Source organism: Thalia democratica, chromosome 6 (genome assembly GCF_965202585.1).
Source record: "Thalia democratica chromosome 6, ktThaDemo2.hap1.1, whole genome shotgun sequence".
Classification (NCBI taxonomy): Eukaryota; Metazoa; Chordata; class Thaliacea; order Salpida; family Salpidae; genus Thalia; species Thalia democratica.
The window spans coordinates 37,889,082-37,907,775 of record NC_139170.1 but is presented as its reverse complement, the minus strand read 5'-3'; the positions used below and the strand labels follow the sequence as shown (position 1 = coordinate 37,907,775).

Sequence of the window (18,694 nt, the reverse complement as noted above, 5' to 3'; positions counted from 1 at the left end):
AGTTTGTTTCCCATAAGGCAATCTGATACCTTTTTTAGTTCTGTGTTAACATTTTACTGTCATTTAGATATGTGTATTTTGTAAATGTTTTGTATAACATTGTATCACCTGCAAAGTTGATGACGTTAAGGCTAGTATTGTTCTGTCTTTTAAGTTACGTCTTTTATATGTGTTAGGATTAACAACGGTCCTAATACTGAGCTATGTGGTACCTCAACTTCACTTTTTTCACAGGTTGACTTATACCCTCTAAAGCTAACGAACTGTTTCCTTCCATCTAGATATGAGCTGATTAGTAGATGCGTATTTCCTCTCACACCAAAACATTCCAATTTCCTTAGATAACTAAACTTCTTAGTATAAAAAAAACAGTTTTAAACTTCACTATAACAAAAGTCACTCATTTAATAATTATTAGTGTTAAAAGTTTTAATTTTTACTTAAGTTAGATAATAATAAAGAAAATAAATACTACCCAATAATTTACATTTAGATACACTGCAGTAGTTGAATTGTTTAATTTCATGTTTAAACATATTTTTTTTAATTCCTATTGATAAATATCAATGACCTTAACAGTTGTATGTGTAAAAGTTTTATTATTTACTTTCAAATAACTCAAATTTTTTAAACTACTATCAAGTGACAGCTTTGTAAATTTATATAATTGAAATGAAATATTTTTTCTATAGTAAATATAAGAGCAAAGATTTAAAAATATCAAAAGTATAAAGAAATTATCATTATAAAAACCAGAATGATTTCTACTTTATATGATCAACTAATATTTTTGTACATTTTACGATAAATTAAAGTTTGTTACCCTAAACTAATCCTAATGTCTTTTTCTTATTATACCATACAGAGCTGCCACGCACTCAAATTACACAGGAAATTTAGATCATTTTAAAGTATTTGAAAATCTCAAAATGATTCAGGTTAGCTTAAAATAACATTAAATGATTCACGCTGACTCAGAATATTAAAAAAATCACGATAGTTTAAAGATTTTAAATATATTTCAGGCTAATTTGGTTATTTTGTAAAAAACTGAGCATGTTTTTATTTGTTTTTAAAAAATCAAGCTAGTTTTTACATTTTACCATGATTTAGTCTTTTCAGTTTCAATTTTAAAATACTTTTCATCAATTTTATTCATAATTCTATTGCAAGTTTTTATAAATAGCTTTGAATTGGTATGTTGTAATGAAATATTCTTTAAAATAAAAATGTAATACTCGAGTATTTAAGTGGCGAACTTCTCATAGAAATTTTGCAAGTAATATAATTTTACTCTATGCTTGTTGTGTTTAAATATTTTTTTGAATATTGAATATCGAGATGAAATATATATAATTTTGATTTTATTATAATAAATCAGTTGTAGCTGAAAAAGTTTTAGAGTTTTAGAGTTATTGAATCAGGGTTGTAAAAAGTTATAAAACCCAAGACAACTTAAACTTTTAAAACCTCAAAATGAGTTATTATAGCTATGGTTAGTTTTTTTTTTCTAGACTCAGGATGACCTAAGTGGTAATTTTATAAATTGTTTGACTTATTAGCTGATTAAGGATAGTTTAAAGAATTTTTTAAATATCTTTTTTTTTTCCAGATCTAGAAAAAAGCTTTACTTACATTTAATTACATCTTTAATATAGTAATTTTTATAGCCTAATTGTTCAAAAACTTGGATTTAATATCATGCCAAGTTTAAAAAAGAATTTTTACTTATATTTTTGTCCAGTTTTAAGGTCTTTATCATCATAGTATAAGTATAGTTAGGGCTTGTTAAAAACTTGTTTGAAATAATTTTTTATTGTATATTTTAAACTGTTAAGATGGCTTTTGTGAATATTACAACTATTTTAATTTCGATTTGATAAATTCATTTAATATTACAAAACTGGTTAGATATTATATTAGCTTTTTTTTATGTCTTCTTCTCCCCAGTCTGAATAAAGTTTGGAAAAGAAACAGAAAAAATAGAAAATTTACAAGTTTTAATAAATGTTCTTAATTTTACCAGAATAACTTCATAGAGAAATCTCAATTAAATCTGTTCTTAAAAATGTTTTCAGGGTTGCAGAAAAAAACCTACAATCCTGGAATTACAACTTAAGAAATTTTGAAAAAACTCCTGGAATTTTTAATAAAAAAACTATAAAACCTTAAATCATGAATTAAAACCACTAAAAAACCTGGAAAAATCTAGATTTTAAAATACTATAATAATAAGTAGTAAAATTTCAATAGACACGGAAAATCTACCATAAAGATTAAAAATTGTTGTCTTCCTCAAAAAATTTTTTTTTTAACACATTTAGAATAGCCTTACAGCATCTTTTTAACATTGTTATATAGTTTATAGAGAAAAATTTAAACATTTAATCTAAAATAGATGTAGTTTGCAATTAAACATTTTATATAGTAATTTTGATTTTAGACTTTTCTTTTTTTTTAATGGTAGATTCTATGAAATAATTAAAAAAGAAAATTAATGTCCAAAGTCTTATAGTTTCATAAAAATTAATATTGATCTTTAAATATTTTGCTACATTTTAGCCAACTTTTGCCATTTTTTTATGTATGCCAAATAATAACTTAGATTTAAACTAAAAACAGATCTAAAATTTATACTTTTTTAAGCCTAACCTCAGATTAATTCAGAAAACCTGGAGGAAATTTCTCACAAAAAAAGAGGCAGCCCTGAGTATTAAAACATTGATGTTGTATTTAAATAGCTGGGAGTAACAGCTTAAAATTTTTTGATACTAGTTTTTTAGAAATAGATAGAAAGTTTCCTATTAAATTATATGATTTTCTAAAATCTCCCAATGTGAATAATTATTGAACTTAAATTGTATTTTCAGGTACAAAAACTTCAATTGAAGATGTTATAGATAGTATTTATTATAACATTAATATTATCAAATTTAATTATTTTAGTCTGGTTACTTGATTCATTCAAATCCTTTTTTTTAAACTTTAAATTTTGCAAATTTTGAAAAAAAGTATCAAAAATATTTAATTTTTTGTAAAATCATAATGAATTAATTTTTAAAATTAAAGCTTGAATGCTTGAATAGACTATTTTCTCAAAGAAACTTGGCAACTATCATATTTAGATATAGTTCTTTTAAATCCGAATAGACACAATGGTAGTAGTATTATACTAATTTTTTAAACAATAAATACAAAAATATCAAGATATAAAACCTTAAATCTATATACTTAAATCAACTGTAGCTTTTATAGCTAGAAGCAACAACTGTGAATCAGGTTTGCCACAATGTCAGGTTACCTAAGCCTATTTTAAATTTTTATAGTTCTCTGGCTAATTAAGGATATCTAAGAATAGTTTAATTAAAAAAACAGCATAACTTAAAGATGTTTAAAATATTTAAATTCTCAGGATGACTTAAAATATCAAAGGTTAGTTTGAAATTAAAATATCAAGAGAACTTAGAAAAACTTAAAAAATATAAAGTTTAAGGTTGTGTTATATCAGTTTTGTATTTTGAAAGAAGACTTGGGTAGTTTAATGAAATTTAAAGTCTATTTTTTCTTTAAACCTTGAAAAAGATGTAGTAGATCTGTATTCTTAATTTTGATATTTTATAACCTAATTGTTTTCATTCTGTTTCATAGCTTTTTTATTTTAAAATAATTTACTTTATTTTTAGAATATAAATAAAATGATTAAGAAAACTGTTTTAAAGATGTCAAACACTTCAGACGACTCAGGGTAGTTTTATTTAATTTAGGAAAACTATTTTTACTTATCAATAGTCAAGCCTTGTCATAGTAAACAAAAGTTTTGAGAGCCAGTTTGTAAAAGAAAATTGTTCTCTTTTACTAAAAAAAAGAAAATAATTTTAGGTTCTAGACATATTTCTATAAACATAAAACAATTTTGTTTTCAACTTGTTGCTGTCCAGGTTGAACTTAAAAAAATTGTACCTGAAATATATAGTAAGAATAATTTACATTTAAACAACTTTAAAAACTTGTCTATTACATTCTAACAATTAAGTTTATATCAAATAATAAATTAATTTTAAAATATATTCGTAGACACAACTAATAAATTTTACACTAACACAAAAAATGATTATGGAAAAAGATTGCAACGCTTTGCTCGCTGATGTTATGGAGCAAGTAGGTACTCCTGACAAATTTCTTGATGAAGTGTTCGGTTATCTGAACATGGATACCAGTTTTTTCCAGGAAATTTCAGAAGACAACCAGTTCGGTTTGCTACCCGGTAAAGCCAAGCAAATGGTCGAAGAATGCTTTAGCAAACACCAAGACAGCGAAAAAGAAAGTGCGTTTTTCTTGAAAGAAGGAATCGAGGCTGATAATAGAAAGGAGAGAATTTCCAAAATGACGCAGGAGGACTTCCAGGCGGATCAGGAAAGTCACAACGGAGCACAGAGGGAAAAGTACACGTGGTCGCAGAGTGTCGATGAAATTTCTGTTAAGTTTCATCTTCCTTCGTATATCAAGAAGGCCAAACAAGTCCGTGTTGAGTACGACGATCAGCATCTCTCAATCGAAATTCAAAATAAAGATCCGAGCCAGCCGATGGTGATGTTTATTGATGCTGACTTCAAGAAGAAGATAAACGAGCACAAAGATTCAGATACTTTTTGGCAGGTTGAAAAAGGTGCTATTGATGTAAGTCTTTAAATTCATTCTATATCTACATAACTTTTTGACAATATTTTTTTATTTGGTTACTTTTAAATCTAACTTATCATATTTTCTAGTTGAACATTGAGAAGAAAACAGCTGAATTGTGGAGCGCTCTTCTAGCTGATGAAGAAGAATTAGATGTTGAAAAAATGAAGCTTGAAATCTAGTTCAATTATGATTAGGTGTTTTATGTAACTAAAGGGTGATAACTGATAGTTATGTATTAGTAATAATTATAGGTCGTTTTTTGTAATAAAAATTTAAAAAAATATTATTGTTGTTTTATGTTATACGTATGAATTTTCACATTTTTTAGACCTCTAAGATTTCTAAAATTTTTCCCTTATTTATATAAAAAAATATTACAAAAGCTAGCAAAAATCTTGAGATTATTTAGAACTTTAATTTTTGTTATAAGTTTGTCTTTTTTGTTAACAATCATTTGATTTTTATCTATTTAGAACAGCTAATTATTAAATAAGGCCCCTTTAAAGAAATAATAAACTGGAGCTTTTTCAGGCATGATTTCTCAAAAAACTACCATTAAAAACGCTTAAGACTTTTCTGTTTTTTGTTGTTTGTCATAAACTCCAGAACATGTAAAGTAATTTTCAAATCATTGACTCTTGGCCCAACATGGTAAACTTTGGTTAATAATAATAAACAATGTCCTTAGTTAATATTTCGCTAAATTAATATTTATTTATTTTTAAACATTAAAACTTACTTTGTTTCCAACTCAGTGGATACAAAAGTCTCTTTGGTTTAATTAATTAAACCAGAAAATATACTGACTACTTGTTTACGACTTTTATAGTACTTAAGTTAAGAATTAGTGTTAACATAGATGATACGCTAGCACTTATTAAACTTAAATTATATTTTTAACTGTTTATTATCATCAACAAGTGCTCAATACTTTGTTAATTAGGTTATATTTTTAAGCATATATTTTTAATCAATTAATTTATTAATTTGAGGAGTATTATTTTGTTAAGTATTAACATTAAAATGATAAATTGCGATTTTAAAAGCTAATATTTTTTGCTTTTTTGAAACGCCGTACACACAAATATTTTACGAAACAAATAGCTAAGTTCTTATTACTAGGGTTGAATAACTAAAATTAAAAAAAATACATATTTAGTATCGCATACCCTTGGTTACTGTTACAACCACTAAATGTATATATGATACTTATTATGTTTATGGTTTTGAATATTTGGTCTCCAAGCTCTTATGCTAAATTACGTGTCTTACTTACTAGTAGCTAGCTGTGCTAAGTTACTATTATTGGTTTTACCTAAAGTAACTTATTCATAAGTTTTAAACAAAACAAGTATCTTAAGTTCGTAGCTGCTTAAGTAGTTGTTGAATTCAACTTAATGATGGGTTGATCACGCGTACTTCAGTTGATCATCGTAACTTAAGACGGCACACATCACGATGTAAAATTAAGGCTTACTTGAAAGATAAATGCAGATAAATACGCATTTAATCTTACAACTAAATATTACCTTAAACCTTAAACCCAAAAATTTCAAATCTTTAAATATAAAATCATTCTAAAACCTGCATTCTCTTTAGTTTTTATTTAAAAGGTCTGCTAATAAAACTAAGGTTACATAATGCCGTGAAATATACTAGTAATCTACTGGATCCACTACTAAAGATCTGGCTAGTTCCGGTTTCGAATCCTAAGTTTTCAAGTTTTATGCAGTTTCACTAGAGAAAAACTTATAAAATCTAATTATTATAATACCATTAATTATAAAAAATTATTAAATACAAATATTTTGTTAAAAACTAAGCAATGGTATTGTCTTAATATTTAATTCAAGGAAAAGTACATTGTAAAAAAAAAACTATATACAAAGTGATTAATCTAGTAAATAAAATTTACGCCTATCAACACAATTAAGCTACAAAGAAACCTATTCTTGTTTTTTCAAGTTGTGATGAAAAAAAAAAAAAAATTGCCGGTTTTTGGAAGCATTCGGTTCCGCTTTTTGTTCGTACAAGTTACCAACTTCTGAACTAATTATTAAGAATAAACATAAGATGGTGGTGCTGAAAGATACCTTCTTGCAAACCTGGTAAGAGATGTGTTTTTTTTATGTTTGAGTACCATCAAAACAATACTTTAGCTTCTTTAACTTCTTCAGCAGATAAATTTTCTTCAGCCAAAAAAGCTTTAACTTCTGTCTCAATTTCCTGATCAACTGAATCTTGTTGCATACTTTCATGAGTGTTTGCACTTTTTAAATTTAGAACAGAACGATTAAAAAATTTTGGGAACATAATTTGTAGGTGTTTGAGCTTTAGGTTTATTAGGTGATACTAGAGTAACTTGACCACTTTTACTCACCCACGACAACTATGTTTTTTTTACTTGTGATTTAGTAGCCTTAATACCTTCAGTTTGAGGTTAGCATAGAAAAGTCAAGTCGATACCGTGGATTAACAGCTGTTGTGAGTAAAAAAAGTAGTTATCATAAAGATTTATTCGTGTTACCTTCTTTCAGAAGCCTCTTTTATATTTTCTGCAAAGGTTGCTAAGGTTTTAGAACTACTTTGACCTATTGGACTATAAGCTACATAATTAAAAAAGTTTTTAGTACTGCTGCATGCGGGATTACACTTGACAGCAATGTGTTGTTTTACTACACTGCTGCGTTACTATGTAAAAGGGTTCTAGCATCTTATTAAGGAGGCTAACAAGTTTCCATTCATCAGCTGTAAGAGTACTTTCGGGTTTAAATTTGTTGTTAGCCTCGTAATTTTTTAGTCTTTTCAGCATAAGTTAGGTTTAGTTCCACCTTGTTTCAGCATCTTGCACAAGTAGCAAAGATTTTTGCATTGACACTGCGGAACCTAAAGTGACCTGTATTTGATTTTAGTTTATTGCACGCTGTAGAAGAATCTTTGAAGTGACCAATAGTTTGACGGGTTTGGCTATTAACACACTTATTTTACTTTCTGAAAACAGTGAATCTTTAATTATCAGTTAAAGCGTGTGGCTGTAAGAGGGTGCTGAAGAGGACTCTAACATCAACATACCAGCCCTTATGTTAAATGGATTATTGCGCATAAAAACTTGAATGCGTTTCATATTAATACTCAAATTTTCAAGCATCTCCTTTATGTTTTCACAAGAATTAGTTCCAGTGTGAGAACCTTCTTTTTCTTTGCAGCGCAAGGCTCGGTGTTTATACTTAAAGCTTCCATTTAACCAATGCGCTCTTAATAAAATATATGATATTTTTATTTTGGAATTTGACCAAAATATAAAGTCAAAATATTTAAAATATGACAAAAACGAAGCTTCTGATAACTCAATTTGTATTTCTATCTTCAAACCTTCATAAGTCTGAGGATGCATTGTGTCAGTGAAGTATTTAATGCTCGAAATCAAGTAATCTGATTCTAAAGCAGCTAACGGGTCTATAGAACTTGATCGCTAGTAAATGAAAATCGTAGGTTGTCCATGGCAATCATGTTTATGGTTTTTTAATTAAGTTTGATTTACTTTTGATCGTTTATTTTCCATTGTTTAGCAGGGCGATATCTCTCAATACTAGCTTTGTACATTTATGTTAGCTTCTTTTGTTTTTGACATGGGGACGAACTATCGCTGACTGCTTTATTGGATGAAGATGGTGATTATTTTTTAGCCTACGAAATTTCTCTTTGGTGTTAAAAATTCAAATGCTTTAGTAAAGAAGTAGTTCTATACGGATTAGCACCACCTCTTTTAATGAGTGTATTGCAAATACTGCAAGTTGCATAAGAGGCTCTTCCTCACTTACTTTCTAAAATTTTCATGCAATTGACAGTTTTAGTTAAAGAAAAATAAACTTAGCAACTGTTATAAATTAATTATATTAAAAATACTGCTGTTAGTCTTATATTTCTACAGGGTTGTCACTATTTTTGCCAATGAAACTGTACTGAGTCGTCTTGAGTATCAAAAGGATTAAAACGCTTTTCAAACTTTTTGAAAAAATTAAAATTCAAGTTTTATCAAAAAGTATGGTTAAACAAAATTGGATTACAAGAAATTGAATTCAATAAAATCTTACTTTAATTTAAATTTAGTATTGTTATTTTCTAAAAGATTTTAATTTTTAAATTTACAAAACTACTTTGAATTTTCCTGGGTACCCTTGTACAGCTATCGCGGTAATTGTCATCTTATTTATTTTCTTATTTTATCTTAAGCTGACTATTAATTGAAAAATTAAGGTTAAAATCAGCTTTTAGAGTTTTACTGTCTCGCAGTGAGCTTTTAAGCCATTGCGGCTTTTCGCTGCACTAAGCTTATGAATGGTTTTGATTTTGTTTACGCAAATTCGGTCCACTTTTATATTGCTTAATGAGTTGAGTTTAAACGATCACTAGTTTTCGGCTTCTTTGATTCATGTATTTTATTCTTTTAAATAATTGGAAATTCGATTTATTGGCTTTATGTTGTGTAGTATTTTATCACCTTTTTGTTTCGTAATTTCTTTTTAAATACAATTCATTTTCACAGACTCCAGTTACGTTTAACAGTAGTATAAGTAATTCATTTATTAAACTTTTAGTAAATAGTAAGTAAGTCATATTATTCTACTTATCAACTATAGTTTACTTATTATCTTGAAGACATTTCTTATACAAGTTAAAACGCACGTTGCGTTATTAACCAGGCCCCTAACATTGTTAAGTAGCAAAAGCCCGGATAGTGATATGATAACCCGGACAGCCAGTGTTACAGCTGGGATTGAACAAGGATACCTTCATTAAAGATTTTTACGTTTGTAGATGGTGACCAAAAATTAGTTTAAAATTTTAATACGACTTAAAATGACAGAATAGCTGCTTGGGAAGCAAAACGCAATCGCGCAATACCGAGTTATGACGTCATAAGTACGGCGTATTAAAATCAAAGTTGGTCGGTTTTGGTGCCGCGACCATTAAACAAATCTACTATAGTCAAGCCAAAAACATCTATGTCTATGATTGAAATAGACAACAGTTCTTCGTCAGTTAAATCGACAAGTATGCGTGAATTCCCCTCGACTACAAACAGAAGCACGAGATCAAAGACTGACGTGAGACTAAGAAACGAATCAGTGGATGCCGTGGGGCCAACACACCAATCAGAGACTGAGGTGAGGCCAGGAGACGGATTAGTGGATGCCGTGGGGCCAACAAACAGATCAGAGACTGACGTGAGACCTGGAGACGGATCAGAGGATAAAGTTAGTGATATCTTGACCGTGTGTAAACTTTGTTTCAAATTTTTCAAAAAAGAACCAAATCATATCTCCCTATATTTATTATAATGGAATTAAAAATACATTTTTTAGTCCAAAAGTTCTTCCAGTTTTCATCAAAAGTAGATTATATAATGGTCATAATTATAAAGGAAATTTAATAACTTTTTGATAACCTACTGTATGTACTTGCATTTTTACAACAAATGATTTATTAACTAAAGTTTTATTAGTTTTAATTAGTCTGTTTCGCTTAACTAATAATATTTATAATAAATATTCAAACCAAAATTGTCTAAGTATATATAACTAAAGAAGCTGATCAATGAAAGAAAAGTCTTTCCAGTCTAACTGAATCCGGAACCAGCCAAATTTCAACTAGGATCCTATTCCGGATCTTTTTTTTAACTAGGGTTCCGCTGGTTCCAGTTCCAAGCAAAATACAGCCGGTTCTGGGCGATTGCGGTTCCGGATCTTGGATCCAGTAGATCACTAATCGTAACTATTACAAGTTTTGAAGCTCACTTAAATAACAATAAAGTTTATATCCATTCTTCTCTAAATTTTCCTTCCAAATTTGTTAAATAATTTTCCACGAAAGATGCGCATAACTTAACCTTTAACAATTTCGTAATAGTTTATTAGGCAAATTTTTTGTAAAGTTTAGGTTTTGGGTTGCATAAAACAGGAAGAAAACATGTTTTGGACTTTAAATAAAAGTCAAAGAATCTCTTTTAATTGATTAAAATAGATATTATTTTAAATATTTAATAAAACTGTATAGCTAAATCGTAGTACCATACATATAAATATAATTAACTACTTGAATTTTTTACTTTCATATTTGTTATACTTTTAAGGCTCTAGAACAGGAGTCGGCAGGCAATTGGTGCTCGCGGGCCAATTTTCAAGTTTCCAAAATCTTCGTTTTAGTATCAGCAGTTTTAGTATTAATGACCGTTAAATAATCTTTTGGTTTTATTTTTAGTCAGTTTCATATTTTAAGTGACTTTTAGCTACACATAAAACGCTTATTTTAATTATACTTATTTACCGAAATAAAATTGAAGTTGACTAATATAGTTAATTCTTAACAAACTACGTACTTTCTTAAAGACTAAATAAGTTTAACTTAAATTGTTTATCATTTTACCTATAATCTATTTCTCTATAAATACCGAGCTTGAAAAATATTTTTTGGGCGGCACTTTGATTCATTTTTTGTAAAATGAATCGCTTTTTCATATTTAAAATATTAATTTTTTTAAATAGTTTTTGGGTTTTAAATAGTTTTAACTCTTTAGTAATTCAGTAATTACAGTAACCTCTCGCTTATTTACGCATATTGTGTCCACAGAAAAAGTGCGTAAAAATATGGGAGATCGTAAAGATACGAGAGGTACCAAATATACTTACTATAATAGCTGTTTTTTGATATTGCTTCTAGTTAAAAGCAGACTGGGGACTTTCCCACTTTTAACAGTTTGTTTACTTTATTTATAAACATGAAAACAAAAGATAAAACTAAACATATTTTTGAACTTTTTAGAATTCTAAAATGCGTAGCTAAACGAGAGTTCGTAACGTCACGAGTGCGTAAAGATGCGAGAGGTTACTGTAGTTAAATAAATAAAGTTTCTACTTGTTTGTATTGTTAAAACATTTAAAAAATGTTTTATTATAATTAATACTCAAACACTTTAATAAATAACTTAATGATAATAAACTGGTATTTTACATGGTCGCCACTTATAAAGCAAAAATGGCTTATTTATATCAAGCTAGTTTAAGTTTATTAAAATTTAAAAAAGCTAAAAACTTGCTGTAATTAAACTTAGATACCTAACTAAAATATCATCATTAAAAAAAAGTACATAAAAGAATGACAATAAAACTATTTAGTTTTTTTCAAACTTTTTTAAAGTTCACTATGATAAAAGTCACTTATTTTAATATTGTTAGTGTGAAAAGTTTTAGTTTTTCAAAAGTAATTCATTAAGTAATTTAAAAAAATACTATCTAAAACTTTACATTAAAATACACTGAAGTAATTAAAATGTTTGTTTACATGTTTTAATTAAAGTTTCTTTAAATACACAATGATAAAAGTCAATAACCTTAACAGTGGTAGTTATATACGTTTTATATTTACTTTAATTAGATCAAATTTTCTAAAATATTATCAAGTGTCAACTTTGTAATTTTATGTAGTTTAAGTGAAACAATTTATCTACAGTAAATTATAAGAGCAAAGATTAAAAATATCAAAGTATAAAGAAACTTTTATCCTAAAAACCAGAAGGAATTCTGTTTTATTATAATTGATCAATATTTTTTCTACAATTTACAATAAATTAAAGTTCGTTACCCTAAACTAATCTTAATGTATTTTTTTTATTATACCTATAAATACAAGGCTGCCACGTACTCAAACTACATAGGACATTCAGAGTGTTTAAAAGTTTTTGAAAATCTCAAAATTTTCTTCAAAATGGTTAGCGTAAAATTAAATAAGATATTTTGAATTTAATTAATTAAAGTTCAATTAGAATAAAAAAAAATATTGGGATAGTTTAAAGATTTTAAATATATTTCAGGCCAGTTTAGTTATTTTATAAAAAACTGATCATGTTTTTATTTGTTTTTTGAAACATCAAGCTAGTTTTTACATTTTACCATGATTTAGTTGTTTCAGTTTCAATTTTTAGATATTTTTTACCAATTTTATTTAAAGTTTAATTGCAAGTTTTTAAAACTATCTTTGAATTGTTATGTTATAATGAAATATTCTTTAAATAAAAATGTAATACTCGAATAACTAAGTAGCAAACTTCTCATTGAAATTTGGCAACTATGGTATCAAGGGAGCGTTTTCTTAAGTAAAAATATACTCTATGCTTATGGTATTTAACTATTTTTTTGAATATTGATTATTGAGATGAAATATATGTAAGCTTGATTACACTACGATAGATCAATCATAGCTAAAAAAGTTTTAGAGCAACAACATTGAATCAGGACTGTAAAAAGTTATAACACCCAAGACAGCTTGAATTTTTAAAACCTCAGGATAAGTTAGTATAGCTCCATGTAGTTTAATTTTTCTACACTCAGGATTGTTCACTAAGTGGTAATTTTAAAGTTTTGTTTGACTTATTAGTGGATTAAGGATTGTTTAAAAATTTTTTTTAAATATCTTTTTTTTTTTCAGATCTAGAAAAAAGCTTTATATGAATTTAATTACATCTTTAATATAATAAGTTTTGTAGCCTAATTGTTAAAAATTTGAATTTAATATTATGCCAAATTTAAGAAATAATTAAAAAAAATTTTTTTTTCTATTTTTAAGGATTTTATTATTATAGTAAAGTATAGTTAAGGTTTATTTATAACTTGTTGTAAAATTTTTTTTTTTCTATATTTTAAACTGTTAAGATTATTTTTGTGAACATTACAACTGTTTTAATTGTGTATTTGATAAATTCATTAAATATTACAAAACTGTTTAGATATTATATTAGCTTTTTTTTTAGTCTTTTATTACCCAGTCTAAATAAAGTTTGAAAATGAATGTATGAAACAGAAGAAATATAAAATTTACAAGTTTAAACAAATGTTCTTAATTTTACCAGAATAACTTTATAGATATTCATTATTTAATCTGTTATTTGAAAAAGAATTCAGGTGCAAAAAAACCTACAATCCTGGAATAACCTACAACTTGAGAAATTTTGAAAAAACCACTGGAATTTTTGACATAAACACTTTAAAACCTTAAATCGTGAACTAAAATCACCAAAAAACCTCGAAAAATCTAGATTTTAATAATTTTTACATACTAAGTAGTAAAACTTCAATTGACACGAAATATCTACAATATAGGTTAAAAATTTTGTTTTTCTCTTTTTTTTTTTAATCACGTTTAAAGTAGCCTTACAGCATCTTATTAATGTTGTTATAATACTTGGCTCAGTTGTTTTTTTTTAATTTAGCTTTAAACTAATAATAGAACTAAAAGTTTATACTTTTAAAAACCTAACCTAAGATAAATTCAGAAAACCTGGAAGAAGTTTCTCATAAAATAAGTGGCAGCTTTGAGTATTAAAATATTCATGTTGTATTTTAAAAGGCAAAGAGTAAAAGCTTAAATTTTTTAATTATTTTAACCAAATAGAAAGTGTTCTATTAAATTATATAATTTTTAAAGAATCTCCCAATTTAAATAATTAAAAAATTTAAATTTGATTATCAGCTACAAAAACATCAATTAAGATGTTATAGATAGTATTTATTATAACACTAATATTATAAAAGTTATTATTTATCAAACATTATTAAAATTACTCAGTAACTCAGGCTAGTTTTTTTTATTACTTAGTATGACTCAGCCCAGTATGGTGTTATTAAAAAATCAGGGTGATTTAAAAAATTATTTAAAACTCCTAGTATTTTTTCTTAAATATAAATGAGGTATTGTTCTGTTCGCAATAACATTATAATTTAAAACCAGGTTCCTTCAAAAACTTGATTTTTGTGGAAGTTGCAAACTTTTAGATTAAAAAAATATGTAAAGGATTAGAAAATTAAGGATGAATCAGGACAGATTTGAGCAAGGTTGCCAAACATTTATGATAGTAAAAAAACTTTATAGAAAACACTAGTTTTAGCATATAGTTAATTATAAAAATAAAAAACAAATAGACATATTTTTTTACTTAAATAAAGTTTTAAACAAAAAGTTTAAAACAGTTTTAAAGTTTTAAAAGTTTTAAAGTTTTATTCAGGACAATTATTTTTACTTATTTATAGTCAACCTTGTCATAGTAAACAAAAGTTTTGAGAGCAAGTTTGTAAAATAAATTTGTTAACTTTTATTTAAGAAAAGAAAATGATTGACAATAATTCCACAAACAATTTTAGGTTATAGACTTATTTTTATAAACATAATACAATTTTATTTTATACTTGTTGCTGTTCAGGTAGAACTCAAAAAAGTTGTACCTTTAATATTTAGAAAAAATAATTTATATTGAAATAACTTTAAAATTTTTATATTTTAATAATTAAGTTAATATCAAATAACAAATTACTTTTAAAATAAATTCGTAGACCTTATTAAGAAATTTTAAACTAACACGAAAAATGAGTATGGAAAAAGATTGCAACGCTTTGCTCGCTGATGTTATGGAGCAAGTAGGTACTCCTGACAAATTTCTTGATGAAGTGTTCGGTTATCTGAACATGGATACCAGTTTTTTCCAGGAAATTTCAGAAGACAACCAGTTCGGTTTGCTACCCGGTAAAGCCAAGCAAATGGTCGAAGAATGCTTTAGCAAACACCAAGACAGCAAAAAAGAAAGTGCGTTTTTCTTGAAAGAAGGAATCGAGGCTGATAATAGAAAGGAGAGAATTTCCAAAATGACGCAGGAGGACTTCCAGGCGGATCAGGAAAGTCACAACGGAGCACAGAGGGAAAAGTACACGTGGTCGCAGAGTGTCGATGAAATTTCTGTTAAGTTTCATCTTCCTTCGTACATCAAGAAGGCCAAACAAGTCCGTGTTGAGTACGACGATCAGCATCTCTCAATCGAAATTCAAAATAAAGATGCGAGCCAGCCGATGGTGAAATTTATTGATGCTGACTTCAAGAAGAAGATAAACGCACACAAAGATTCAGATACTTTTTGGCAGGTTGAAAAAGGTGCTATCGAGGTAAGTCTTTAAATTCTTAGTGTTCATTTCCTATGTGTTCAAAGTTTTTGTCGATATTTTTTACTTTCAAATCTAACTTATCATACTTTTTAGATGATCATTGAGAAGAAAACAGCTGAACTGTGGAGCGCTCTTCTTGCAGATGAAGAAGAATTAGACGTTGAAAAAATGAAGCTTGAAATCTAATTTATGATTTTATGGTGTTTTACGTAACTAAAGGGTGATAACTGATAGTTATGTACTAGTAATAATTATAGGTCGTTTTTTGCAATAAACTTTTAGAAAAATATTATTATTGTTTTATCATACGTATTAATTCTTTATCATTTTGAGACCATGTAGATACCCTAAATATTACAAAGCGAGAAGAACTCCTGAAATTATTTTGAACTTTTATTTTTATTGTAAGTTTGTTGATTTTATCACCAATAATTTGATTTTTTATATTTTTAGAACAGCGTTTCTGGAACTATATTCAAAAGACCCCCCTTAAAGAAATAAAACAGCTAGAGCTCCCTAAGACATCATTTCTTAAAAATCTATTTAAAAAAAAAGTTTATGACTTTTCTACTGTTCATCATAAACTCTAGAACATATACTGTTTATTGAATGATTAAAAAAAAAGCGCTTATAAAGTTTGGTGTAAAGACCTGGTGTACAAAGGAACCTCTCGGTTATCGAGTCGTACACCACATGCTTATAAAGTTTCTTACGAGCTAATTCACATTGTGTTTTAAAAATAAACGAAAATTAACTGAATTTTTTGTTTTATAATGTACCATGAATCTTGTTTAGTAACATATGAACTAGAAAAGATACATACCACTTAACATTAAGTTTTAAAAGTAGATAAACAACACTAATAATAAACGTGTGCATAGTTGAATTATAGGTTACAACTTCTTTAAAGAAAGTAAAATGTAATACGCTGAAATTTTCTAACAAAAAATTTTTTATAAGTATTTTTGTTGAAAAGATAGTTTTTTATTTATCAAATAATTTAACTTGAATAGTAAAAACATATTTATATTTGAATAGTTAAAAAAATTACTGTAAATCATTTTTTTAAGATATTTTAAGAAGTGATTTTTATAATAACTGAACTTAACTGTTATAAAATACGAAGATAAATACCGTAAAATTTATGCTTTTAATACGAAAAAAAGATAAAGAACTATTATTATTTCAACAGTAAGGATACTAAAAACAACAAATTTCCTTCTATTCTAAAATATTCTTTTTATATTTATTTTTTTGAATACTTGTCCAAGTCTAAAACTATAAAAATAGAACGTAAATTCCAAATTATGAAATAAAAAGTAAATTCAAATATTTAACAGTAACATCTAAAGTCAATTTCAAATTATGACCTCATGGCCCAACATGTGAAACTTTGGTTTAGTATAATAAACAATGTAGTTAGTTTTTAATTCGCTAAATTAATGTTTATTTATTTTCATACATTAACACTTACTTTGTTTCAAACTCATTAAACCGGAAAATTTACTGATTGTTTGTTTACCACTTTTGTAGTACTTAAGTTAAAAATAGTTGAGAATTAGTGTTAAGATAGATGATATGTTAGCACTTTTTCAATCAAATTACTGTTTTTCAACGTTTACCTATTACGACAAGTTATAAATGCTTAATACTAAATTAAGTAAGTTTAGTAGTAACTTTTAAACAAGTATTCTAAATCAATAATTAGATAATGTGAGGTTTACTAGTTTATTTAAGTATAAAAACTGTAATGATTAATTACGATTTTGGAAGCTAATATTTTTGTTATTTTCAAACGTAGTAAACACATTTAGCTAAATCCTTAATACCAAACTTAAATAACTTAAACAAAAAAAAACATAATTGGTGTCGTATACTCTTGGTTACTGTTACAACCACCAAAATGTATATATGATGCTTATGATTTTTATTGTTTTGAAAATGTGGTGTCCAAGCTCTTATGCTAAGTTACGTGTCTTACAAGTAACTAACTGTGTTTAAATTACCATTATCGGTCTTACCTTAAGTAACTTATTCCTATGTTATAAATTAATCATAATTATAATCAATTTAAAGTATATTATATTTTAAAATAATAAATTTCAAACCTCAACAAAGAAACTGTATTAAATCACTACAATAGTAAAAACTATGATAAGTATTAACAATCGTAAAGTTCTATGAAACACTAACATTTTAGAAGAATTAATGTACGCTATTTGATATTCTTGTTGCTCAAAATAATACGCTTGATATAAGATGCTGGATGATCTTTAGTTCTTCTGGAAGTATTGCCTAAATAAAATAAAACCTGTATTTGCACTTTCTGTTACATTTATTTTTTAAAGCAGAGTTATTACGAACAAACCTCTAGCTTTTTCTAGAAGCCCTCTAATCTGTTTTTTATTAGACCAGACTAGACACTAAAGCTAGAGAGTCTAACTTTAAGAAATTACAGAAACTACAACTGCTAGTTATACATCATAATCAGTTTATAATTTTTAATGTAGTTGATAATTGAAAAAAATTTCTGGTATATTTTTCAATAGACAAAACGTGTTTTTTGTTTTGTTAAATAATATTTACTCTTTTGTTCATAAGTTTACTAACTTTTTTCTCTATTTTTTTTTCTACTTCTAAAGTTAGTTATGGTTTTAAGTTCATTTATTTTTTTTATACAAGTAATATATAGTGCTTGAGTAATACTAAACTGCTGAGTAAGTGTTTTTTTATAGATAGTTTTACAATATTGTGCTAAGTTTTCACCTTTGGGTGGCCACACATAAAAATGAGCTTAAAATTTTCTTTAATAAAACAGTTTTTTAATTAAAATAAATGTTTAGTGTTTTTTTAGCTTTAGTTTACTACAACATAAATTCATTTAAGTAATGATAGTTTTTATATTAAGTTTCAATGAGATTAATTTTGTTATTATTGTTCTTTATGTTTGAAAAGTTTTGAAATCTTACTTACAATTTTTATATTTTGCTAACGTTTAAATCCATATATGTTTAATTTTTTTTTTA

The 18,694-nt window shown here is 26.5% G+C and overlaps 2 protein-coding genes across 2 annotated transcripts; both read left to right on the top strand.

The window, feature by feature from the left end:
- Positions 1-4,107: 4,107 nt before the first annotated feature.
- On the top strand, positions 4,108-4,862 carry LOC145839043 (nudC domain-containing protein 3-like). Its single transcript, XM_082946655.1, has 2 exons — positions 4,108-4,677; positions 4,770-4,862. The coding sequence occupies exons 1-2, from the start codon at positions 4,108-4,110 to the stop codon at positions 4,860-4,862; spliced, it is 663 nt and encodes a 220-aa protein (XP_082802781.1).
- A 10,236-nt stretch (positions 4,863-15,098) lies between these two features.
- On the top strand, positions 15,099-15,854 carry LOC145839042 (nudC domain-containing protein 3-like). The gene is made up of 2 exons (XM_082946654.1): positions 15,099-15,668; positions 15,762-15,854. Exons 1-2 carry the CDS (start codon positions 15,099-15,101, stop codon positions 15,852-15,854), a joined length of 663 nt encoding a protein of 220 aa, XP_082802780.1.
- Positions 15,855-18,694: the final 2,840 nt, after the last annotated feature.